The sequence below is a fragment of the Gastrolobium bilobum genome, unplaced genomic scaffold (genome assembly GCF_033153095.1).
Source record: "Gastrolobium bilobum isolate Gb01-03AN ecotype WA unplaced genomic scaffold, APGP_CSIRO_Gbil_v1 utg13612, whole genome shotgun sequence".
NCBI lineage: Eukaryota > Viridiplantae > Streptophyta > Magnoliopsida > Fabales > Fabaceae > Gastrolobium > Gastrolobium bilobum.
Genome location: NW_026898757.1, coordinates 1 through 26,345, shown reverse-complemented (window position 1 = coordinate 26,345; position 26,345 = coordinate 1). Strand labels below are relative to the sequence as shown.

General features: G+C 33.8%; 3 protein-coding genes across 4 annotated transcripts; 2 read left to right on the top strand and 1 right to left on the bottom strand.

Annotated features, from left to right (window-relative positions):
- Positions 1 to 1,725: 1,725 nt before the first annotated feature.
- Positions 1,726 to 3,532, bottom strand: LOC133283874 (rust resistance kinase Lr10-like). Its single transcript, XM_061480799.1, has 2 exons — positions 2,953 to 3,532; positions 1,726 to 2,834 (listed from the first exon to the last, which is right to left on the bottom strand). The coding sequence occupies exons 1-2, from the start codon at positions 3,530 to 3,532 to the stop codon at positions 1,726 to 1,728; spliced, it is 1,689 nt and encodes a 562-aa protein (XP_061336783.1).
- A 504-nt stretch (positions 3,533 to 4,036) lies between these two features.
- LOC133283871 (LEAF RUST 10 DISEASE-RESISTANCE LOCUS RECEPTOR-LIKE PROTEIN KINASE-like 2.1) lies at positions 4,037 to 15,367 on the top strand. Its single transcript, XM_061480795.1, has 2 exons — positions 4,037 to 4,901; positions 14,103 to 15,367. The coding sequence occupies exons 1-2, from the start codon at positions 4,037 to 4,039 to the stop codon at positions 15,365 to 15,367; spliced, it is 2,130 nt and encodes a 709-aa protein (XP_061336779.1).
- A 3,842-nt stretch (positions 15,368 to 19,209) lies between these two features.
- LOC133283873 (uncharacterized) lies at positions 19,210 to 24,028 on the top strand. 2 transcript variants are annotated; one of them, XM_061480798.1, is made up of 3 exons: positions 19,210 to 20,086; positions 22,254 to 22,342; positions 23,455 to 24,028. In XM_061480798.1, the coding sequence occupies exons 1-2, from the start codon at positions 19,273 to 19,275 to the stop codon at positions 22,298 to 22,300; spliced, it is 861 nt and encodes a 286-aa protein (XP_061336782.1). In that variant the 5' UTR covers positions 19,210 to 19,272; the 3' UTR covers positions 22,301 to 22,342; positions 23,455 to 24,028. The 2 variants fall into 2 exon arrangements, with proteins under 2 accessions (XP_061336782.1, XP_061336781.1); XM_061480797.1 differs by having other exon boundaries at positions 23,367 to 24,028.
- Positions 24,029 to 26,345: the final 2,317 nt, after the last annotated feature.

The following is a 26,345-nucleotide window of genomic DNA, read 5'->3' as shown; positions in this document are numbered from 1 at the left end:
TGTTTATATGTTTCATCGATGTTCATGGTTGCTGATTAATTTGAAAAGGGTAAGTTGTCTCATTCCAAACTTGATGAAGATAACTTGAACTTGATTCAAAGGTTCTACCTGGGAAACTTGTGTCATTTCAAACTTGATGATACAATCCAACCAGGTTGGACCATCCTTTTGGTTAAATGATCTCATTCCAAACTTGATGCTAGATTATTTGACTTGGAGGAATCATTAATTGTGACATTCAAAATTGAAACATTGAAATAGTTTTTTGCATAAGAAGGATGTGGGTCTTGTTCTTAATTGAAACTTGACTTCACATGACTAGGTTATTGTAAGTGACTTTACTATGAGTCCTATTCATTGAAACTAGACAAAGGTAAATCTCTTACAAATAAACTTAAGTGGATGGCTCTTTACAAAAAAACTGTTTAGGATTTGTTCATAATTTATGAAACTGGCTTGATGCTTATGAACTTGATATTACGATGCTTTATAACATTAATACATGTTTTTCTTTTTGTCTGATGATAGGATGCTAAGTTCTTTTAGTTGAACTAGACATCTTTGGTAGATTATTCAACCGACTGAATTCATAATAATATGAAATTCATATTTGATATTCTACAGAGGATGACAGAGATGGAGGAGAGCTTAATGAGAGGGATCTTGACCAAGATCACCTCCTTGATGAATGAATATGTCATTTAGAGTATGTGGGGACTTGACAGTTCACCCGCTATTGCCCATTTTGATGGAGTCTATTTATTTGAGAATTACATTTTGCTATCTTTATTTTATGAACATTGTTGATTGTGAACTTATTTTGAATGTTGAAATTTGGATGAGTTTAGATTGAATCTAAAACTCTAACTAATTATTTTGGTATGTTGGTCTCAAAACAGATTCATGATAATGATGATTTATTTATTTAGATTGCAAATAATGATTGACTGTAGTATCTTACTATTAAAACTCTTTGATTGATCTAAGTTAGTTGTCTTGGACTGGATGTAAATGATTATACTTGTTTGAACATTACATTGAGCACTCTATTGGATTGTGCTGTATGATGAACATATGAAGAGATTGTTGGATATAATAATTATATCTTCCAATAGTATGTTCACATACAAGCCCAATAGGCGAAAGTATATTTATTTGGGGTCATATGGACTAGATTCCAATAGCCTGCATTATCTCTACGGTTTCTTAAGCTGAAGGTAATGCTTATGAGCATTCCAAACTTGATATCTCTTGGTGTAATACTTTAAACACCTCTAAACCATTCTCTCTCAAACTCATTACCTCAGACAGTGTGTGCCTCACATGATCATGATCATGTCATGTGGCTTAATCCAGTAACTCACGCTCGCTAACGATATAGGACTAGAACCACATGTCGACCATACAAGACTTGTCAAGGTACGACAACTGAAAGTCCCTCATGGCTGATGTGTGAGACTAGTCTTATCTATCAACATGCGTGACTAATGATATTAATTTGATGATATTCTTTTTTTGAACTTGAATCAATCCGATTAATATTTTAATATGCATTATTATGGACAATCACCCTTGAGTTTTGACATACAGAGTAACCAAAACTTAACTATTGCACTAGAATTTTCATGTGACATTCTAATGAACATGATGTTACACCTACTTGAATTTATTGAACGTAGTGATTTTATTTTTTGAATCTCTAATTCATAAATATCCATAATCAATCTAATCTAACTCTTGAATCACTTCCAGCTCCAAATTCAGAGGTCTTGTAGTAATGTTAGCACTTGAATTAGTTGAAGCTGTAGACTCGAAAGGACTGGGGGGCACTTGTAACTTGTCTCCCTCTCCTTGGAGCATCTGCATAACAGTTTTCATGGATGGGCGTTGCACTGGGTGCCATTGGATGCACCAAAGTCCCACTATTGCCAGTTTTTTTGCAATTCTAAAATCTCCCTCTTCATCAATAGGTATATTTACATCTACTCCTTCAAGCAAACTATGTATCCAATCTGGATATAGAACTTGGAAAGTATCTTGAACTGTGTTTACATTCTTTCTTCCTCCAACCATCTCTAACAGCAACATCCCATAACTGTACATATCAGACTTATAAGATACACTGCCAAAGTTTCTAGAAAAAACTTCAGGTGCCATGTACCCTAATGTCCCCCTGGCTGCAGTCATGGACACAGTACTTCGATTTTTTGAGCACAGCTTAGCTAAACCGAAGTCTGTAATTTTTGGAATGAAACTGTCATCTAGCAAGACGTTATGGGGATTGATGTCGAAGTGAAGAATTCTATGATCACAACCCTGGTGAAGATACTCAATTCCTTTGGCTATTCCAACAGCAATTTGTTGCAACTTGTCCCATCCAAGGAAGGTGTCCTTGCTGTTCTGTGGAGAGATGAAATTCTGCAGTGAACCATTTGGAAAAAAGTCATAAACTAAAGCACGATGAGATCCGTCAGCACAGAAGCCAAGCAAGCGAACAACATTGACATGGTGGATTTTTCCCATGGTTCCCACTTCATTTATGAACTCTTTTCCATCTCCCTCTGTGCTATTGAGGGTCTTCACAGCCACCAGAATTTGACTTGATAATTTACCTTTGTAGACAGCCCCATGAGCTCCTTCACCTAATTTGTCCTTAAATTGATGTGTAATTCTCTTGATATCAGCATAAGAGAATCTGGTTGGCTTTAAAGCTCTGTAATCCTTCAAAAAGTTTTCAACTCTTACATGATCTTCCCCTTTCATCCTAAAATAGCAATATAATCGAAAGAAGGCACTGAGCACGAGCGCCAGCACAGTTGAACCTGCGATTACACCTGCAAATTGAACGTTTAAAATCCGTAAAAGTCTAAGCTTTATAATTTTAAAACAAAATCATATTGAGATTGCCCCCTCAAACCAACCCCAAAATCAAACGGAAGTGAAGTGTCACACCTGCGGCGGTTAAAACAAAGGATGTTGGGTTCTTTGATTTGTGCGTACATTCAAAGCATCCATCATCAAAATTTGTTTCGGTCCATACCAATGAGATTGAGTTTCTCATGATCTCAGATTCCAAGAATGGCAAGACGTGGTCAGACAGTTTGGTGCAGGATATTAGGTCCAATTCAATGATACTTTCGTCAGCGTAAGCCACATAAATCGGACAAGATAACAAATCTTGCGCATAGTCTTGTGTTAGGTTACCGTATCTCGGATGTCGTTGCTTCACTGAAGAACAATTAAAGAAACTAATATTGAATGATCCTGTAAATTTGAAGAAAGGTAAAAATGATGAATCGTTGAGTCTAAGAAGGAGTTCCGGAAGACAGTTTTCAGGGTCATATGCTTCTAATGTTTGCAATCTGTAATCAATACGACTGACGACCAATTTTACGGGGACTGGAACTGCAGGAAGCTCAAGCGTCTTCCTGTTTTCTGTACAAGATACACGGATGGGACATGCAATGGAGGGTCCATTCTTAGCATTCCCAACATTCATAAGCAGCAACAATAGCAATGCTAGGATTGTCATCATGTGATACCAAAGCACTTCTAACTTTTCTTACGTGTTATATTAGTGGAGTGACTGATTCCGTGATTCTAATATATCATGTGCGTCCCGGAGAAGGAGATGGAAGATAAAACCATTGTTACCTGTTTGTAATTTTTTTCTTCTTTTAATTAGATACCTGTTTGTAAATTTACCATTGAAAAGAATGCTGTTAAAAAAAAAAAAACGTGATAAAGAAATTTTCCCAATCCAAGTCAATGCAAAGGAAATATTTTTAGTGCTACTCTCAATAAAGTTGTAATAGTTGTAATATTATAACTATATACACCTCCCGAGTATATAGTTATAGTAGCACAGTGGTGGCATTGAGATTATACTAAAAATGCTATCAAATACAAAAGGCTTTGACACAGAGAAAGACAGTTTTGTCCTTTTGACTAGTTCATAATTAACATTGAAAGGCCTCAATGATATACATGTTCCGTTTCAGAACAAAGAAGTGGAAATAAGATTTCAGCATCAATCATGAGCAGAGGGAAATCCTTCTCCTGCTCCGAGGGTTTACTATTATGCTTTCTCCAAATTACAGTTGTACTACTCCAACTACAACAAACTTGTGCTGCAAATAATCACGAAACATGTGTCCCTTCATCCTGCGGCAAAATCACAAACATAAGAAGTCCATTTCGGCTGAAGCATGAACCAGCAAACTGTGGGGATCCGAGGTACGAGGTAGCTTGCGAAAACAACGTGACAATGCTAAATTTGTTTTCTGGTAAATACTATGTGCAGGCAATCAACTACAAAAACTTCACAATCCGGCTTGTTGATCCTGGCATTCAAGAGTCTGATAATTGCTCCTCCATTCCTCGCTATTTTTTATCCGCGTCCAATTTCTCTGATTATTACAACTATGGGAACTACGCGGATCCATATCAAGCCATTCAACTGAGAGCATTTCACCATTCTTTCAATCAATTCCAGCACGTGATTTACTTGAACTGCAGCACTCCAGTGAGGGATGATCCTCGGTACGTGGATACATCTCCCTGCGTCAAGTGGCATTCCAAAGGCCATGTTTATGCTTTCGCTGGGGAGTTGTTCGCTGGAGACTTAAAACCTGATTGCCACGTCAAGATGATTGCTACAACATCCGATTTTGGTTATGCTTCGGAATGGAGGCAGGGAAACAACAAAAACTTTACCTACGATGAAATTCTTAGGATGCTAGTCTATGGATTTGATGTTTCGTGGATGAGTTTTCCTTGTGAACCTCTTCGTTGTGCAATGCTAACTTGCTACTTTAATGAAACAAGCCAGAGTCCTGCTTGTGTGGACAACACGACGTCTGGTTACTGTTTCTCTCCATTGGGATTTTATGTCAGATGTGGTAAGAAGGCCATCATCTTCTTTTTCTTTATGCGAATTGCAATTCATAACATCTAAACCCTTAAACTTCTCCTTAGGGAGAAAAAAATTAGATCCCTTTTCAAAAAAATAAAAAATAAAAATAGATAGAAACACTATTTTTCCTTCTTTTCCCTTTCTATTTTTTTTTATTCCCAGTGGGTGGTACATGAATAACATTTCTCTTTTGCTTTTTCTTTTTTTTATTACATTCACATTTTTATCTCTTCTATTTTGAAAATGTTTTTCTTCTTTACAGAATTAATTAATGTTTATATTTAGTCTATTTGAATTTCAACGAGTCTCTTGAACATGATTTTTATTGAGAATTTTTAACATCAGTGGCAATTTGTTTTGAAGCTCTACTATCAACTCTTGGTGTTTAGAAAATGAGATGCAAACTTTTGGTAAAGTCTTAATGTTTATAGTAAGAGTGTTTAAAATTTCATTTTTATTTTTAAAATCTCAAAGTCAATAGTAGGTGTTTAAAAATTTTCTGACACTGAAAATTAGAAATACAGAAAAATGCTCCGGATCATTCATAATTATTATCATAGTTAAGAGCATATATTGTTTAATGCCTTTTCATCTTTTAGGAGAAGAGAGTAATTTTTCAAGAAGGAAGAATAGTGTAATTTGAATATCTTTTTTTAAAAAGTATAATTTGCCAATTCAAATTACCTCGATAAAGATGTGATGTTAGTGAAAAAGGCAACAAGAAAGTAGGAATTTTTTTTTTGACATCTATAGAGTGGCTTTTTCACCCTCATTAATTAATTAATAATTATTTTGTCCCTGATTCCAAACTATCTACCAATATGCCCCTCTTTAATCGACTATCTTGCATTTTTAATCGATTAAGTGGTCAAAACATACAAAAATGGTTGTTAGGAGATTTAATCGACTAAATCTCTCTATTTAATCAATTAAATCTCCCAATAGGCAACAAAGGGAAACATGTTAGTATGATTTTTTAATCGATTAAGTAGAGAGATTAAGTCGATTAAATCTCCCAACAATCATTTAATCGATTAAAAATGCAAGTTAATCGATTAAAGAGGAGCAAATTGGTGAATAGTTTTGAATCAGGGGCAAAATAGTTATTAATTAATTAATGAAAGACAAAATGGTCAAATAGCCTCTATAGAGTTCTGTACTCTATATTAAAAGGATTTATTGTTGTTCATATTATAGAAAATAAATTTATCTCCTGAGTTCCACACACTTTTATGTGCATAGGAGATATAATTTATCTTCTACAACATGAAAAACATTAAACACATATTAAAATTATACATATCTACAACATAACTTTATAGGAGTCAAAAATTAATTTACATGCCTAAAATAAGATGCTTTGACCCAAAAATTTCTCAAATCAGAGTGCTATTATTATTATTATTATGTTAAACAATGAAATCATATTTAATTCACTCTGATTGATGCCTAAATTTTAGGCTTCCAAAATAAATACCCAGTACACATTCATCTAGAAAAGCAACAAGAAATCCAGTACTTCATGGCTCAATTTATAAACTACTGTACTCACGTTAGTGAATTGATGCAACAAATTTATTCACAGATTGGCACAAATTTTCTTGTTTATTTTGTTATCTTCTCAAAAATTCGAGGGCTAATTTTTTTTTTTTTTTCACTTTCAGGAATTCTGTCAAAGCAGCGCATATTTGCGGAAGGTAAGCAATTTATATCTTTAATAATTTTATTTTATTCGTTCTATAGCACACGTATTTCTTTAATTTCTTTCTTTCTTGCTTTATCTTTTTAAATTTTTTGTTTTTATTTTGACAAAAGATTCACAAACCAGAGTTTCGTTAAAAATTATTGCAAAAATGTAGCATAAGGTTAGGGTGATTTTATACATAATGGTAAATTAAGGGACGCAATCCGTTGACACTACATGAAAAATTTATTTTTGAATTTACTTGTTTTCAAATTTGTGTTGGCAAAACTGATATAAAATAATACATATCGTGTTGCGTGTTAATCCACAAATATAAAATTGATATGCATCTATCTTCTTACACGTTATTTGTGTTGTGTTGTATCGTATACAAGTTATTCGTGTTTTATCTTATCGTTTCAACTCACATATATGTAACACACTTTGAGATTGACAAGTTTTTATGTCGTGTCAACCTGCATATTAAGTGACACACTTTAAGGTTACGAGTTATTCATGTCATATTATGTCAACCCACAAAATGAGCGGATCGTGTTCGTGTCAAAAGTTTTTGTTGGGGTGTTTTCTCCAATTAATGCTTAGTGGTTAAGTATGCATCACATTTGTGGGTGTATGACTTAATGTCTGCACAACAACATGAAGGAATGTTGTCCACCTGATTATTGATGAAGATTCTAGAAGAAGGAGTAAGGTTTCTCTTCATATTTATAAATCATATGAAATCTTCTCTTCATCTTTATAAAAAATATGAAACCTTTCGTAATAGGTTAGCTAAGTGAGATAAATGAGAAACCTCTTAAGAGAAGTTTGAGTAAGAGACCTCTTTAGAGAAGAACTTTGTAACCACAATTGTTGGTGAAGTTTGAGTGTACCTCTGGTATGACTAGAAAAATTTGAATCCTTTGTAATCCTACAATTCATATTGAAAGATTTTTTAGACTAGTGTCTTGTAATTTTTACTTCTCTGCGTTAGAGAAATTTTTCCACATTAAAATTGGTTGTGTTTCCTTCCTATCTCTCTTTCATGCATCTTTTCTTTTTTCTGCGATTTGGTCGACTTGGTAACTATAGGCCGACCTCAAAGTGTCGAGCTGCGAGCTTGACGTGCCAACTTGTGATTTGCTTCTGCACTGTTTGAAGGACCTCGTCCCAATAAAGATATCAGAGCCTGAGTTCGAAGGGTTCTAAAGTGATGAGATGGAGATCAGTGGAATATCCTATGACAGAGATATGTTCAAGCTGACAGCTGGCAACTTTACATACTGGAGACCGATAATGGAAGATCATTTGTTTTGCAAAGACCTCTATGAGTCCATCCTCAAGCGACGATGCCGAAAGGCAAGAATGAAAAAGATTGGGAAATCTTTAATCGAAAGGTCGTGGCCATGATCAGGAAGTATATCAATAAAATCCTCTTTGAGCACCGTTTCAAATTCACCAATGCACATGAGTTATGGACAAAGCTGGAGTCCATGATACAAGAAAACTCTTAGGAATATAGCATACCTAGTTCGCTGCCTTGTGAAGCTAGAATACGAGGGTAACATGAGTATGATTGAGCTTTTAAAAATGTACAAAAGTTTTATGAATCAGTTTTCTAAAGCCAAGATGAAAATTGATGATGAGCTCCATGCTTTCTTACTCCTCAGTTCGCTTTTAGAAAGATGATATATTCTGGTAGTTACTTTGAACAACTCCGCTCCTAAGGAAAAACTGACAATGGACACTGTGACTGACAGCCTCCTAATGAAGAATATAGGAGAAGAGAACGAGGCGTATCCAGCACATCTGACACGAAGGTCTAAGTTTCAGGATCATAGTAAGAGTCGGGATCGTGACAAGTCCATAGGACGATCTAGGCCGAAATACGAACTGATATACTTCTACTGTGTGAAGTCCGGCCACAAGAAGCCTGATTGCTCCGAAGAAAGACCATAAGAGTGGAAATGTAAAGTCGAATCAGATAGAGCCTAAGAAGAAATAAGATAAGAGCACCACTGCGGTGGTTGCCAACTCTAATACTGAGGTCTTCCTCCTATGATCCTCATTTAGTTCATTTCTAACGAATGAAAAATTTCATCACTTGCACTGAAATTTTCCATCACGCTACTATGGCAAGTGTCGTGATGCTAGGTGTTGAGCGCTTAATTTTTTATTTTTAGGAATCAATTACCTTCATCTCTTCTTCAACTTGCTCTCTTATAAGTATGCATGAGTTTTGTAGAAATAAGACAATTATTATTCAAAATTATTAAGTAAACAAGCAAAATACATTAGAATTGATCGTAAAATAATCTTATGGTAAATGTTGCAACCAATTTTCTTGTGGTAGAGGACGATGCTTAGTTTGGGATATGGTATCCAGGTGGCAGGATGAGGCAATGGCGGACCTAGTTGGTCGCCTCTGTCCGCACTTGTGGACATGAACTTCTAATTTTTTTTTTTAAGTATAGTAGTAAATTATGATGTTGGTTAGATTAGGCTTTGTTTGGATATACAAAGAGGGATGAAATGAAATGAATGGAATATGGTAGGATGAAATGAGATGTCATATGTTTTATTGTATATTTTATGATGCCATAAAATAAATCAGCTTGATTAAAAAAAAGTGTTGGGAATAATTTTTGGGTTCGCTTTTTCTACTGTCAATGTAGATAACTTATCTACATTAAGTCCAAAACGACGTCGTTTTGAGGCGGAAATCAAGGTATTTTTGTAAATATAATTTATTTCAGGGTTATAATAGTCTTTTCCATTATAATTTCTAATTTTTCAACTCAAAACGAAGTCGTTTTGGGAGCGAATGTAGATAACTTATCTACATTCTCTGTAGAAACATTAAAGCCATAATTTTTTATGTTAAGTTGAAGTTTTTTTTTCTTATTTATATTTTTTGTTTTTTTAATCCCTGCATGGGAAGGATATTGTAACAATCAAATAGTGTTACTATCAATGTTACTACCAATCAATTTTACCGTTGGATCGATTATGTTGATCCAACGGTTATATTTATTTTCATTTTTGTATGGTTATGATTCATCATATTTAAAGTGAAAGCATTAAATATGGAAAATCATAACCATACAAAGGTGGAAATAAATATAAAATATAAAATATGGAGAATCATAACCACATAAAGATAGAAATAAATATAACTATTAGATCAACATAATCAATCTAACGATGAAATTGATTAGTAATAACACTACTTGGTTGTTATAATATCCTATCCCTTAATGCATTTAAAATTTTCTTTAAATTTTTTTTAAAATATAAATAATATTTTCTGAATCTGCCACCGTGAAATTGGGTGATTGAATATCGTGATGATGGGGCCTTTCCTAGTATATAGGTAACCGAGTTGAGCTCGGACATATTAATCTCTCCTCGGATGAGTGGAAGAACACTTTGGGCCGTAGCAGATCAGAGACAATGGATAGGTAGGCCAGAAGGTTTGATATATATATATATATATATATATATAGGGAAAAGATGAGGGGTAGAACTGTATGTAGTTATTTTATTGATATGACACGGTTCCATTTTTCTCCCTTCTCAACACTCAACAGAAAGCATGTGATGTTTGATTGAGAGATAAAAGGTATTCGATTAAAATTTTAAAAGAATATTTAGGATTACAGGGACTTTAAAGATTTTTTAAAAATATATTCTTAACAATGAAGATTTCATAATATTAGTTTATAAAGAATTTTAATATAATTTATAACATTTGAAAGGACAATATGAATTTATAAAATTTTAAAAAATCATGTGAATTTATAACAAGCATTCGAAATTACAAGAGTCAATAAAAAAATAACAAAGAAATACAATAATATTAATAAAAAAAGTAAAATCTAATATAATTTTTTCAAACAGTAAAATATAATATAATTTTTAACAAACATCAAAATTACTAAATATCAGCTCTCCACATATCTAAAGTTATACTAGTCCTTATGCATTAGCATTTTCTTGTTCTTGCTTTTGGGTTTGACCAATGGATTGAAAATTATCTTCTTCGTTTGGTATCAGAGCTATACATATATGATTATAAGACCCAATTCTTTTTATTTATTAAAATAATTCTAAATTTGCATATAGAACCTAAAGTTCATGATAAAATTTTGTTTGGAATTTTTTACAATTGATCTTGAAAGTCTTGGGATTTTTGTTCTACGTGATGAAATTTTTCTAACCATATATCATATGCATGTTTTTATTGAGTATTAAAAGAAAATTTAAAATCTGAATTTATGAGTTTTATTACATGAAAGTTTAGAAAATTTCTCAAATTATTTTCAATCGGGGCCTTTGAAAAATAAGTTTTTAGTTATCTATTGACACAAAAATTGTTTGAAATCGTTTCCTTTCGTTCATGAATGTATTGTTACGAAATATAGGGTTCATATTATGAAAGTTTTATTTTTCTTTAAATTGATATTGTTTCATTGACGTAAAATGAAAATTGGTTTGAGGATTTTAGTTCCTCTGTTGTTTTTAATACAAAAATAATACATTTTTGTGTCAAGAAAAATTGCAACCCATAGCTTGAAAAATTTGTTTTTAAACTTTCAAAAACTCTCAAAAATCTGTTGTTTTTGAGATGAATTATATTAGAATCTTCTTGGTTTGTTGTTTCTGGGTTGTTTTGTGATAAAAATCGCTCAAAAATCTGCTATTTTTGAGCTTTGACGAAGCTCCCACGGCAGAACCAAATTTCGAGCAGGTCAACCCGCCAAAGGAAGAAGAAGACATTGCAATAGAGAAATCTCAAGAAATCCTAAGGGTTAGGGTGAGATTGTGAAAGAGGCATCCTATTTATATTTCTCACTAAAAAGTCTCATAAAATCTACACCAATAGAAAATCTATTAAAATAGTTAAATTTTTGAATATCACAAGATTGTTTTTCATTTGTTTAAAATCCTAATTGAATATCAACGGATTTGGACAAAATCTAAAATAATCTTTTAAAATTCTAATCGAATACCACGTGACTTTTTTTTCAATCCTTTAAAATCTTAATTGAATACCAATGGATTTTTTTGTTCAAAAATAATCCATTAAATTTTTGTAAAATCTCAATCCAATATATCCCTTTAAAATTTGAGTGCTATAAAGTTAAAGAATATAGACCAACTTTTGTTCCGGTGTCCAATTTTAGGTGTATTAAATCAGTCACTATCGACTTAATAGTTGTAGCTCAGTTAGTAGTAAAGGAGAAAAGAGTTGAGTAGATGAAAAGGAAATGGTTTCAGTTCAATCTCCACATGTCATTTTTGGGAGGAGTTTAAATATTTATACTTGATCTGCCCCGCACTCGGGATTAATCGCTCAAACAGGCTAATTAGGGTTGAATTAATGTATCTTTAGAATCTTTCACCTGAAAAGAAAAAAAAAAGAAAAAAAGAATCATGATCGCGAGAGAGTCTGGGCGTTGCTCAGGCTATTTTACCCAAGGCAATCCTTCACCTCCTCACAACATTTGTTTGAACGTACATTAATAAAAGAAAAAGAATGCATGGTCATATCAGCTTCAACACCTAAATTTAGAAAGTTGGCATAAATGTGTCTTCATATTATGAAAGTAAGTTGTTTGTGGTTACTATTTTTATTTTTTTTCTTGTTAATTTGCAGTCTTCTATGTTATCTCTTCCGTTTGCTGACGTTACAAAAATCTCTTGCAGATATTATATATGGCATTCATAAAGGTAATATTTTATTCATTACATATATTTACATCTCTACAATGTCATTTGTACATTAATTATATCAGTTTAATATTACCATCTATTTTAAGGACGGTCCTTGCAGGATCTATAAACATGAAATCTCTTTTATATGAAAAGGGCATCAATTCTTATACAAAGATTGAAATCAATATTATTAAAACCGACTCGATCATTGACCCGGTCGATGTACTGGATCAGTGGGTCACTGGTTCAACCGCATGACCCGGTAATTATATGCAATTTTTTAATTTATATTAAAAAATTATAAACATACTCAAATATCTAAAAATAATAATAAAAATTTCAAATATTTTAATATAAAAAATAATAATCACATACTATTATCCAATAAAAGATCAAATAAAAATATAATGATCGTGATACGAGGCTTTAAATTCAGAAAATGACATCATCTCTAACTATAAATCAAATCAAAATTTTCTGCATAATGAACAATTGAGATAACATTAGTGTTGTAGGTACATAACTTATGTAAGTCAATAAGCAAAAAAATATTCAAATATGTCCATTATATTTTATTTTTTTAAATTAGAATTTTTTACCGGGCCGGGTCATCGGTTAACCGACCGGGTCGGACCGGATCGCACCGATTCTGATGCATGGTCGGTTCGTTGCTTCAACCGGACCGGTTATATAACCGATTTACCGGTTCCCAGGTCGGTCCGGTTTTAATAACTATGATTGAAATAATGAGTCAATAGCATAAAATTTTTAAATCATAACAAATAGTTATTTTGTCAATAAGTTTAGAATATTAAAAACATCAACAAAATAAATATGTTCCTGTTAATGATTTTCATATTAAGAGAAATTATTCAACCTATTTTTATTGAAAAAAAGTATGTCAAATTATCATGAATTAAGTTATAATAGTTATAATTTTCTCAATGTTTATGAATAATCTCAATTATAATTGACAAAAGTACAAAAACGAGTAAATCCTGTTTTTTTATTTTTGTTCTCTAAAGAATTTTTATTTTCTCAGTTGTTTATGAATAATCTCAATCAGTATTGACTAATAATGTTGTGTAAACATTTGATAGAAAGGGTAAATCCTCTTTATGAGTCTTATAAAAATAAAAGTGTGATCACCATGGTTCTCTAAAGGATTTTGTATCAATTTAGTACTTCAATAATGGAAAATGATATCAAAAACATTTTTTGTGTACATATTGTGAGGAAACTTAGGGACTAAATTGATGGTATTTTCAATAATTGACGGAATAAATTGATGTTAATTTTTTTGGAGGCTTAAATAGATTTAATTTCATTGATTTAGAAATGAAATTGATATCTTTGGGAGGGGTTTAAAGCCTTAATCCTGGACCCGCCCCGAATCAGACTAATCGCGAAGTGATGAACCGATGGAATATTTCCAAAAAAAAAATTGAAATTGATATCAAAATTTTTAAAAGAATAAAATAATAACAATTATCTTTGTTTGACTAAAAAATGAATTTACATGTATATAAAATAAATAAATGATAGGTTGCCCTATTTTTTTTTTTAAATTACATAGCATTTGACTGCTAGGATGCTTTAAAAAGATTTTTATACATAATCTTCACATTTTGGAAACAAATAAATTTCATGTTGTTTGCATGATTCTATCATATTTTACTGCATGTATGTAATAAAAAATAAAATTAAATGAAAAAGTAGGTTACCTCTGTCCTTTCTCCTAGTTTTGAATGCTACGTAACAATGTTATAAGTTATTGTTTTACAGGACTACTACAAATAATAGGTCGAAAATTAGGCGATCCAGCTTCCACAGGCATTCCAGATTCTGAACTTGGTATTGAGATAGGAAGAGTCACGGGAAGGTATGTCTGGCTAACATATACAATGGTGAGATTTACGTTGGGTCTCATAGTTTTCTTTGTGGTATTGACATATACATGTCGAAGAAGACATAGATCAACGTATGAAAATATTGAAGATTTTCTGCGAGGGAACACCCTCATGCCAATAAGGTATTCATACAAAGAGATAAAGAAGATGACTAGAGATTTTAAGCACAAACTTGGTGAAGGAGGCTACGGCTCTGTTTATAAAGGAAAACTACGCAGTGGGCCTTTTGTAGCCATAAAGATGTTGGGAAAAGCTAAGGCTAATGGGCAAGATTTCATAAATGAAGTCGCAACCATAGGAACAATACATCATGCCAATGTGGTGCGACTTATTGGATTTTGTTTCGAGGAATCAAAACATGCTCTTGTTTATGAATATATGCCCAATGGTTCTCTTGATAGATATATTTTATCCAAAGAGGATGATATCTCTTTAACTTATGAGCAAATGTACGACATATCTCTTGGAGTGGCTCGTGGTATTGCTTATCTACATGAAGGCTGCGACATGCAAATTTTGCATTTTGATATCAAGCCCCATAACATACTTCTTGATGAGAACTTTATCCCTAAGGTTTCAGACTTTGGTCTTGCAAAGCTTTATCCTATTGATAATACCATTGTCACTTTGACTGCAGCAAGAGGAACAATTGGTTACATGGCTCCTGAATTATTCTACCAAAACATTGGAGGAGTATCCTACAAGGCTGATGTGTATAGCTTTGGAATGCTTTTGATGGAATTGGCAAACAGGAGAAGAAACTTGAATCCACATGCAGATCATTCAAGCCAAACTTTTTTTCCCTTTTGGATTTATAATCAATTGATTGAAGAAAGGGAGATAGAAATGAAAGATTTTACCAATGAGGAAAAGAATAATGTGAAGAAGATGTTCATAATTGCACTGTGGTGTATACAGTTGAAACCCAGTGACCGTCCTTCAATGGACAAAGTAATAGAGATGTTGGAAGGACATGTTGAGTGCATTGAAATGCCTCCGGAGCCTTCTTTTTATTCGACTGAAATGATTCAAGGAGATCTTGAAATCAACTCTGACCAAACTATATCAGATGATGCTGCTGGCTCTGTTAGTATTCTTGAAGAAAGTACAGAATATCCTTTATTGAGGTATTCTGCTTGATAATCGTTTATAGATTGCTTTGGTAATTACATTTCTTAGTTATCTACTAAAGAAACCAATCAATTACCGTTGACGTGATGGTAAAATCTAGATTTTTCATTATAATTAGTTTAAATTTTACATGTGAATTCTGCATATATATTTGTTGTTTCTGAATCTTGTTAGCACTTCTGATTGTCGCCTCAATTGAGTATCCAACCTCTAACGGAGACAATCCTTTACAATTGAGTAACATATATTGTAAAATTGACACAAAATCACATCAAGAAAGGGACTGCAACAGTAATGTCATGAAAAGAGGGAAACAAATCTACAAACCGCAAAAAAGAGAGAGCATTTAAGGACTAGGAAAATAGTATAGTTTATGAAGATTGGAAAACCGAGAGACACGGTCAATAAAGGGCACTGCAACAGTAATGTCATACTAAAAAAAGGCAAAGCAATCAACGAAATGCAAAAAAGTACAGAGCACATAAGAATTAGGAAAAGAATATAGTTTATGAAAATGGAAAACCAAGAGACACGGTCAGGGGAATTTTATTTGGCTCGTCCCACTGCTGGACTGATGATAATCAATTGACATATAACATAAAAAGCAGGACACCTTTGTAGCAAAGTAGAAAGCAGAAAAAGAATAGGAAAACAAATTTTTTGCTTGTTGAATTAAGCTGAAAAAACAAATACAATTATACAACATTATAATTTAAACATGAAGTAGGATAAGATATAGATTTTAAAGCACCAGATACTCATATTTAAACCATCCTAGAATTTTACCATGGAAGACAATGTATAGAACTCTAGAATGTCTACTGTCATGTCCTAATTCATCTATGCTCTACTGCTCGTAAATGTATACAACTAGTCTTAAGTCCGTGCATAAATAAGTTCAGATTATGAAATATATATTTGTCACCAAATAATATCAAGCGAGGATATAGAAAACCCAAAATAGCATAAATCCATTAAGGACTTTAACAATAATCAACTCCTTCACTTAAAACTTCAAAGTAATCCGACATTGTCCCTTAAAGAAAGGTGCGTATGAGATGATGAGAAACTATTTTGAGTACAAAAGTCAGAGGCTAAGGAAATGTCCGAAATGACAGGAAGTAGTTTCTTAAGAAGCTTGAAATCAAAATAAGTTAATATCGATGGAGTACAAAAGCCCAACGTGAGTTATGTCCAAGTGGATACTGTAGAGATAAGCCCTCTCATGCAAGTAGTCAAGTTTATTTGCAGTCCCTACAGCAATGGCATACAAGCACCAGGACGTGCTCCTGTAACATCGATCTACCTGCACGTAAATGGAAATGATAAAATGCAACAATACATCATGATGTGCCCATTATATTCCCAGCCTCATTACTTAAGCATTGCCTCTCCTTTTTTTGTGTAGTTGGGAAAGTGGAAGATACTAAAAATAACCAACTTCGTCGTAAAAGAAAAAGGCAACAATACAACATATTTAACAGAGATAGAGAGAAGCACCAAGAGTTGATATGACCCAATCAATTATAATTAATTAAGTATTATATTCATATAAATTAACAATCAAAATTTGGTGTCAAACTTATATATATATATATATATATATATATATATATATATATATATATAAGGTAGGATCCTTTGATATCAGTATTAAATTTGAAATTTGATACCTCGTCTGAGAGTCATTAGATATATATATATATATATATATATATATATATATATATATATATATGTGTTAGAATCCTGTGACATCAATATAAGTTACACTTTCAATCTTGTCCATTAATCTCACTTAAACATGTAAGTCATATGAAACGATCTTTGTTGATTGATAAATCAATAGTTATTATTTTATTTTTTTTCATTCTCTAGCCTTTAGGACTTTTTCTCTCTCTATCTCATTGCCATTAATTTTTGTAATGAAGAACCAAGATCACTTCAAATCAGTGTTTTAAAATTCTGCCCCACCGCTGGTTGACCCGGGTCAACCCTGACCCCTCCATTCTGAGGGTTGAGGTCACAAGTTGGACCCTTTATGCACATCGACCCCTCCGACCCCCAAAACTCGGCCAGATTTCAGTGACTCCCGGGTCAGAGGGGTCAAAGGGGGTCATTGCATGAGTTTTTTTTTGAAAAAACAAAAATCCATAAAACAATATTATTTTATTAAATAAATAAATAAAATACTTGCAAACCTAAATCTAATCGTTTTCTTCTCTTCTAATGACCTAGACATTATCAATCTTCACCTCGCTGCCGTGAATTTTGTAGAAAAGGTAAGAATTTTACCTATTCAAAGGAAATCCTTACGGTTGTCGATGGAAAACAAAAATTCATTCTTACTTCATTTATATTTTTCTTTGCCAGAGACCATCTCAAAAGAGACAGAACCGGGTCAGCGTAGTGAAATATTGACTTGTGGTTATAATTGGTGAATTATGTTAAGTATATTTTGAATCTTTGATGATTGGTGATTTGTTTTTTAATATTTTTATATAAGATATATATATTTATATTTTTTTAATATATAAAACCGAGTCAGCTTAATGACTCCCTGACCCTCCGATTGAACCCGTGACCCCTGACCTCAGTCGGGTCGATGGTCGAGCCAGGTTTTTAAACACCGCTTCAAATGACTCGGACATTTTAAATAAGGAAAAAATGTTTATCCTTTTAAATGACACAACTTATATCCTTTCATTCTCACAAAGAGGTGGGACCTACACTTTTATTTTTTTGTCAACTTTCTCTCCTCCTTTATCTATCTCTTTCTCTCTCTTAGAATGACACAACTTTACATCCTTTAAAATGATACAGACTTGTTATCAAAAAAAAAAAATGATACAGACTTTACCCTTTAAATAATATAGGAAATGATCCACTTCCAAATTATTTTAATACGAATGTTTAAGGATTTAATTACTGTGTGGGTTTGTATAATTAATTAATATTTTTAATACTAATATTAATAATGTATTGATAAATTATTAAAAAATAATTATCATGATAACCAGACTTATTTTAAGTAACAATATGTAATAAGTTGATAATATAACTATAATAAAGTAAAACTAAATCCTAAATAAATATGGGTTTAATGATACTGCTTTTGTAATAAAATAAATTTCCGCCACATACACTCTTATCTTTATAATGAGATTTACTAATTTTCATACGTGTATGACAAAAAAAAATTCATCAATTAAAACAGAATATTTTCACAATAAATATGTAGGAATAAGATCAACTTACACTGATGTAAAAATAATAAATTTTACACCAAATCTTAACCGTTGATTTTAGTGTATTTAACAGTTGAGATTTATTAAGAATTAAAAATTATTTAATAAGTGAGACCTAATAAATTTTAATCATTAGATGCAAAAAATCAATAATTAAAATTTAATATAAGACTTATTATTCTTACGCCCATATAAAATAATATTCCATACCCAAATATATATGTATGAATGTTATTAGCCATAAAAAAGTATATGGAATTATTTAAGGAGGGGGTATTTTGACTACCAAAAGTGTCCACTACCACCTTACTACCTATCAAATCACCATTGGATCAAAGGGACATAATGTTAAAAAAAAATTGAAAAAAGAGAAAATATTAATTCAATAGTGATTAAATAAGTAATAAAGTAGTAGTAAAAACTTTTGAGAGTCAAAATATCCAACATCTTCCTTTTAAGATACCAACGCTTAAAACTTAATCTTTAAGATACCAACGCTTAAAACTTAAAAGTCAACATTTGGACTTAGACATCAATTTCCGTCCAATAAAAATATCTTATCTTGATAGTTGCGTAGCCCATTTCGAAATGTCAATAATTATTTTCAGCAGTCCACCGTAGCCAAGAGAGAGAGAGAGAGAAGCAAAGAACATAACCCAGGAAACAATGGAAAGGAAAGCAATATCCTCAGTAGCTACTATTCTTCTCCTATTCCTACAAACCTGTCCTGCTTCCTCTGTCTTACCCATCCACCATTGTCCTGCTTCCTCCTGTGGCAATACTCCCAACATAAGTTACCCATTTCGACTCTCAACCGACCCACCCAACTGCGGCGACAAGAGGTACGAACTATGTTGCGAGAACAACGCAACAATTTTAACTCTGTTTTCGGGGAAATACTATGTACATGAAATCGATTACAAGAGATACACAATCAGAGTGAGTGACGCGGGTGTTGTGGAGGACACTACTTGCTCCTTTATCCCCCGCTATTTCTTTTATTATAGCAATTTCAGTCAAAATATCTTTGGTCCTGGAACAGATCTGTTAAATTTGGAGCCTTTTGATGTTCCGAGAATAGCATACTTCAACTGTACCAATCCAATCACAGATGATCCTAGATATGTGAAGGTGGATACCACTCGTTGTGGCACGAGAGGGCATATCTATGCTGTTCTAAAAAATTCATCAAATGATTTTAGTGTGATGGACATCAAAGTTGGATGCCAACTGAAGGTGGCTACTTTTGGAAATTGGGGGACAAAGAAAGATCACAAAAATAAGAAAAACGTTTCCTATGATGACATCCACAACATGCTGGCTTATGGATTTGGGCTGTCTTGGTTAAATGTTATTTGTGAAGCTCAATGCGGAGAGGGGAAGGGTTGCAGTGTTATCAATGAATCCAGCGGTCAAATCCAATGTGACTGGCTAAAATGTCGTTATATCTACCGGAAGAATGAAGTCGCCCATTATTGCGGTAACAACACATACTTTTTATATATTTATTATCATTATTTTTTGGTAGTCATTTTTTTTTTTTTTTTTTTATAACAGCACATAATTTCGCTAACGCTCATTTATGTTTTTATAGCTTTCTATTTTTTTTATTTTGAGTATTTTCTATTTTATTTATGCTACTAGATGATCAATATTTATATATTTGTCTTTTATCAAGGAGTAATGTTACTTTTCCCGTAAAATTAATAATTGTTTACACATGAAAAAAACATGTTTTATAGCTCATGTAACTCCCATCACTCTTCTATCAAGGAGTAATGTTACTTTTCCCGTAAAATATAATTTGCAAAAATTAAGACTTGTACAACTTAAAATTTATGATTTTAGATTAAATTATAAGGTTTTATAAGAGTTATGTCGTAGAAAAAATTGACTGTGTAATCGCGTCTTAGGTTTTTTTTTTGTTTCAAAAGGTGTGGGTCCCATAAAATGTTGTGTGTGTAAAAAAAAAATTTGTGTCATGTTAAATGATAGATGCAAACCCCTAACTTATAAGCTTATAACTTGTAGTCTTGTACAATTCTAGTTTGTCGGCTGAATTTTCCTATAAAAGTACGGGTTTAATGTTTAAGTTATCTACTGCTCGGATAAAAAATATTAATCCGAAAAAGTACTGCAATTTTATACAGTAATATAATAGCCCTCACTAGTAGTTATGGATTTAATATTGAAGGATAAGTATAAAGAAAAAGAAATAAGTCACCTTTGGTGAAAAAAAAGAGTTAAAATGACAGTAAAGTAGTAAAAATGCGGGTAAATAAAGTTATCCAAAAAGTGAAAGTAAATATAAAAAAGTGACTAGAAAAATATTCTAGTCCATAGGGTAAAGTTTGGTAATGAATGGAGGTGTGTAGATAGATAAGCTTATACCCACTGATAAAGTAAACTCATTAATTGACTCAATTAAGTCACTATTCTCCTTCTTCTACGTTTCATCCGACGACAGTAAGGGAAAGAAAGAACGGAGATTTTGGTTTTAAATCTTCCAAAATTCATAACTTGAGCTAGAGACCTCCAAATCACTCCGTTCCAAAGCCAAACCTGTGAGAAATTTCGAGAGGAACCTATTGGTACCAATATTTCTGGGTGGGGTTCACTGTAGAGAGAGATCTTCTCCCCAAAGATTTCGAATTTCATGGAAAAGATAGATTTTGATGGAGCTTGAGGCCATGGGAGCTTAGGAACTCATCTCTCCTTTGTTCTAGAGTGCATTGTGGTAAGAAATTCCCTTCCTTTTCATGTTTTTATGAAGATTGAATTTAGGTTTTCATTTTGAAAATTTGTTTTGATTGAGCATGTTAGAGCTTGATTCAAGTTTAGCTCATGTTGAGAAAAATGTTTAGATGAGAATTTTAACGGTGAAAATGTATTTGAAAAAAATTAAAGATAACGTATTTTTGAATAGTGTCGTATACGTGAATAATGACGTATACATGAATAGTACTGTAGAGAGGAACAGTACTGTATATATATGAATTAATGAATCTTGGATTAAAGGTGTGTGATAAGCTTGAATTTGATGGACTAAAGCATTGGAATCATGAAGTTGGCATGATTTCTTGTATGTGCCTCTTAGCCATTTTCAAAGGAAGTATGTGCTATGAGCTACTGTTTTACAAAGCGAGCATAATTTTATGCGTGGAATAATATTTTAAGGTGTATAGACCTTCGCTTTGGTGAAATAAAAAAGAAAATAAGGTAGCTCCTTTGTATGGCCTTAAAATGAGTTTTGGCCATTTTCAAAGGAAGTATATTTGCGGAGATATTGTTTCGCAAAGTAAGAACACTTATATGTGTAAAATAATTTATATAGGTGGCTAAGCTTGGGTTTAGGCACTAGACAAAGAGAAATCTTATAGCTCCTTTGTAATGGGCATTCTGCCTTAAATTGGGAAAAATAGGCTTTTAGGTGGTAAGAGGAGTAATGAGTGTTCTAAAGGCCTTTTGGGACTATCCTAAGACTAAGTGAACATGTGGAATTTTGTAGGGATTTGTTGAACAAAGAACCACCCACTCATGACTTAATATGATTAAGTAAAAAGAAAATAAACAATAAAGTATGTGTCTTGTATATTTACATGGCATTATATCATTTTATTGAGTTTTGTGTTGAATTCCTTCTCTAGGTGTGCCTAGAGACTGTGAACGTTTGGATTCTCGTGGAGCAAGATAAATAGCTTGTTCTTCAAGTAAGCAAATTGTAAAGCTCCAAGAGGTAAGCTCTATGTTTATGGGGTTTGCTCCTACTTTGTGTTCCGCCATAGTGTACGGACTGTGGTCAGGTTGTATGATATGTATGAGATATATGATATAGATGCATTCATATAGAGCTATATGATAATATGATATGTTTTGTTTTGATGTATTTACTTTGATATGTGTTAATATGATATGTTTTGTTATGATATGACTTCTGTAATATGATTTCTGTAACAATATCTGGCCATTGATTGTATAGTACCCGGATGTTCGCTTTGGGGTCCTCCCTCGGGACTGATGGTGTACGCCTCTGATATGTTCTGGTTCCGCTTTGGGGTCCTCCCTCGGGAACACGTGCGTTGATTTCCGCTTGGGGTCCTCCCTTGGGAATGACTGCGTACGCCTCTGATAGGTTCTGGTTCCGCTTTGGGGTCCTCCCTCGGGAACACGTGCGTTGATTTTCGCTTGGGGTCCTCCCTCGGGAATGACTGCGTACGCCTCTGATATGTTCTGGTTCCGCTTTGGGGTCCTCCCTCGGGAACACGTGCGTTGATTTCCGCTTGGGGTCCTCCCTTCGGAATGACTGCGTACGCCTCTGATATGTTCTGGTTCCGCTTGGGGTCCTCCCTTGGGAACACGTGCGTTGATTTCCGCTTGGGGTCCTCCCTTGGGAATAACTGCGTACGTTTCTGATAAGATATGTGTATATGTTTTGTTTAGTTATGATATTTGATTACATGACATGTTTTATGGGATATGTATGATGATTTTGTAAATGATATTTGTTACGTACGTTGATTTCCGCTTGGGGTCATCCCTTGGGAACGATTGCGTACGTCTCTGATATAACACGTTTGTTCTGATATGAGTATTGTGATGATTTTTGTAAAAGATATTTGTTACGTGCGTTGATTTTCGCTTGGGGTCATCCATTGGGAATGATTGCGTTTGTCTTTGATAAGATATGTATATATGCTTTGTTCAGTTATGATAATTGCTTATATGATGTTTTGTATATTATGTATCTGACTGTCATGCAGGAAGTGAGCCCAGGGTATGGAGGGTTTTCCATAAACCTGGAGTTTACTAGAGATTCGTCTCTAACCCCGTTTGGGGATATGATTTCAGTAACACAGTTAATTGAAGAGCCTCATGGGACCAGGACACTAACCGTGGCTAGAGGTACTAGTATGAGGATGTGGAGTTCTGGGTGGTCGGATGCTACTATTTGTTTTAGACGTATTTTTGGAAAAGATGTATTGTTGCATAGTGTTCATATTCGATACATGTACATTTATGTATTCAGGCATGATGATATGACTATGTAGTATTCAGTTATGTTATGTATTGGATTGCATGCTATTAGATTTGTGGCACGGAGCCAAGTTCAGCATGCGCCCATAGATGGGTATCTGAGTATATTTGCATGACTGGTACTTCTGGAAATATATATTGTTTAAACTGTCTATCAGGAACTCTTGAGAGTGGGATTGAAAAATCCCCAGTTGTCCGATTTACAGAGGTTACTCTGTTCGATTTTCGTCTCCGTAAAATAAGAATTAAATTAGAAGAAGCATGCAATGTGATATGTCATGTGAAAAAGGATTAAAGAAAAAGAAAAAGTTAGTTCGTATTTTCGTAAGTTAAGTCTTCCGCTGTTTCTGTTAAGTATCATATGCATGTTAATTGAACCGGCTCGAGGTTGGGGATGTTACATTTATGGTATCAGAGCAGTTGCTCTAGGGAGTTACATGATATATAGCATAAAGATATTTGAAGTTGGAAGCTCTTGAGTGTTTTCTTGGAGTGCTGTATAATGCATGTGTGATCACTGAGTGTGAGCGTAGCTAACTCATTCCTTAGTGTAATATATGCAGAGATATGGTTCCTCCAAGGAGAACTCGTAGAACCTTTAATAATCATGATCCACCACCGGATCATGTTGTAGCGATTTTGGCTGCACTACAGCAGACTTGGACTGCAACTAGGCAGAAAGAGCTTGAATTAATAATGAAGCATTCAATTTGACTGTGATAAGGATGAAATTTCGAATTTTCGTCAGAGAAGGAAATTGAATTTACAATCGAATTGTTACCTGGCGTGGGGCCTATCTCTCTTGCCCCATACCGGATGTCACCTCTGGAATTATCTGAATTGAAGAAGCAGATCGAAGACTTGTCTAGTAAGAATTTTATCAGACGGAGTGTATCTCCGTGGAGAGTCCCGATGATCTTTGTTAAGAAGAAGGACGAGTCTATAAGATTGTGTACAGATTACCGGCAGTTGAACAAGGTTACTGTCAAGAATAAGTATCCTTTGCTGTGTATAGACGATTTGTTGGATCAGTTGCGTAGTGCGACTATATTTTCTAAGATTGATCTTCGGTCCGGGTATCATCAAATCCGGATAAAGTCGGATGATGTTCCGAAGACAGCTTTCAGGTCCTGATATGGGCACTACGAGTACCTGGTTATTCCTTTTGGGCTTATGAATGCACCAGCCGTTTTTATGAGTTATATGAATCGGATCTTTAAAGCCTATCTGGATCAATTTGTGGTTGTCTTTATTGATGACATACTGATATATTCAAGGAGCAAAGAAGAGCATTCTGATCATTTAAAGATTGTTTTGCAGATTCTGAAAGAGCATCAGTTGTATGCTAAACCGTTAAAGTGTGATTTCTAGCTTTCTGAGATACAATTTCTGGGCCATGTCATTTCATCTGAAGGAGTGGCAATGGACCCGAGTAAGATTGAAGCAGTGTTAGATTAGGAGCGTCCTAAAAATATTACAGAAATCAGGAGTTTTCTTGGTTTGACTGGATATTACAGGCGTTTTATTGAGGGATTCTCACGGATGGTACTACCTTTGACACGGTTAACCCGTAAGGGGAACCCATTTGTGTGAACCCAAGAATGTGAAGTGAGTTTTCAGGAGTTAAAAAGGAAGTTGACTACAGCTCCGGTATTGATATTGCTGGATCGTACCAGTAAATTTGTGGTGTATTGTGATGCTTCTAAGTTTGGGTTAGGCTGTGTTTTAATGCAGTTTCGTCAGGTGGTTGCTTATGCTTCTCGGCAGTTAAAGCCGCATGAGGAGAACTATCCGACACACGATCTTGAGTTGGCAGCCGTAGTGTTCGTATTGAGAATCTGGCGACACTTTCTATACGGGGGCCGATTTCATTGTCTACAATGACCACAAAAGTTTGAAGTATCTGTTTGATCAGAAAGAGCTGAATATGAGACAACGTCGAGGGGTGGAATTCCTGAAGGATTATTATTTTGAATTGCAATATCACCCCGGTAAGGCTAATGTAGTAGCAGATTCTTTAAGCAGAAAGGCGCTTGGTATGGCCAATTTGATGATTTCTGAGTATAATTTGATTGAGAAATTCAGGGATCTCTATATTCCTGTGAATACCGAGGATAATCCGCATTTATTGACTACTATGGTAGTCCAGAACTCATTAGTTGAGCGGATCAAAGAAGCTCAATTGCTTGATGAAGAGATTCAGTCCATGAAAGAACAGGACTTTGTGTCCACTGATAGGTTCGGTCTTAAATTTTACAAAGATCGGATCATTGTTCCGAAGGGTCAAATGGTGCATGAGGTGTTAACTGAGGTCCGTATGGGTAAGTACATTATCCATCCTATTGCTACCAAGATGTATCAGGCCATGAAATCAAATTTCTGGTGGTCTGGTATGAAGAAAGATATTGTTCAGTTTATGAATAAGTGTTTGATATGTTGTATATGTGCATATATGATTTTTGATGTAATGATGATATATGTTATGAGAATCCTGGTCAGTGACCTTGGTATGTTGACTGCCTATGGCTTTGACCCTGGGAGTTATTTTCATACTCCAGTTTGAGTACAGTTTGTGTTGATTGCCTATGGCTTGACCCTGGGAGTCACACTAGACATGTGAGACATGTCAGTTAGCTATTCTTGGGGAGAGCCCTTGAATAGTTAACCAGAGTATTAGTTATGATGTGATGTTTTGCATTTAGCAT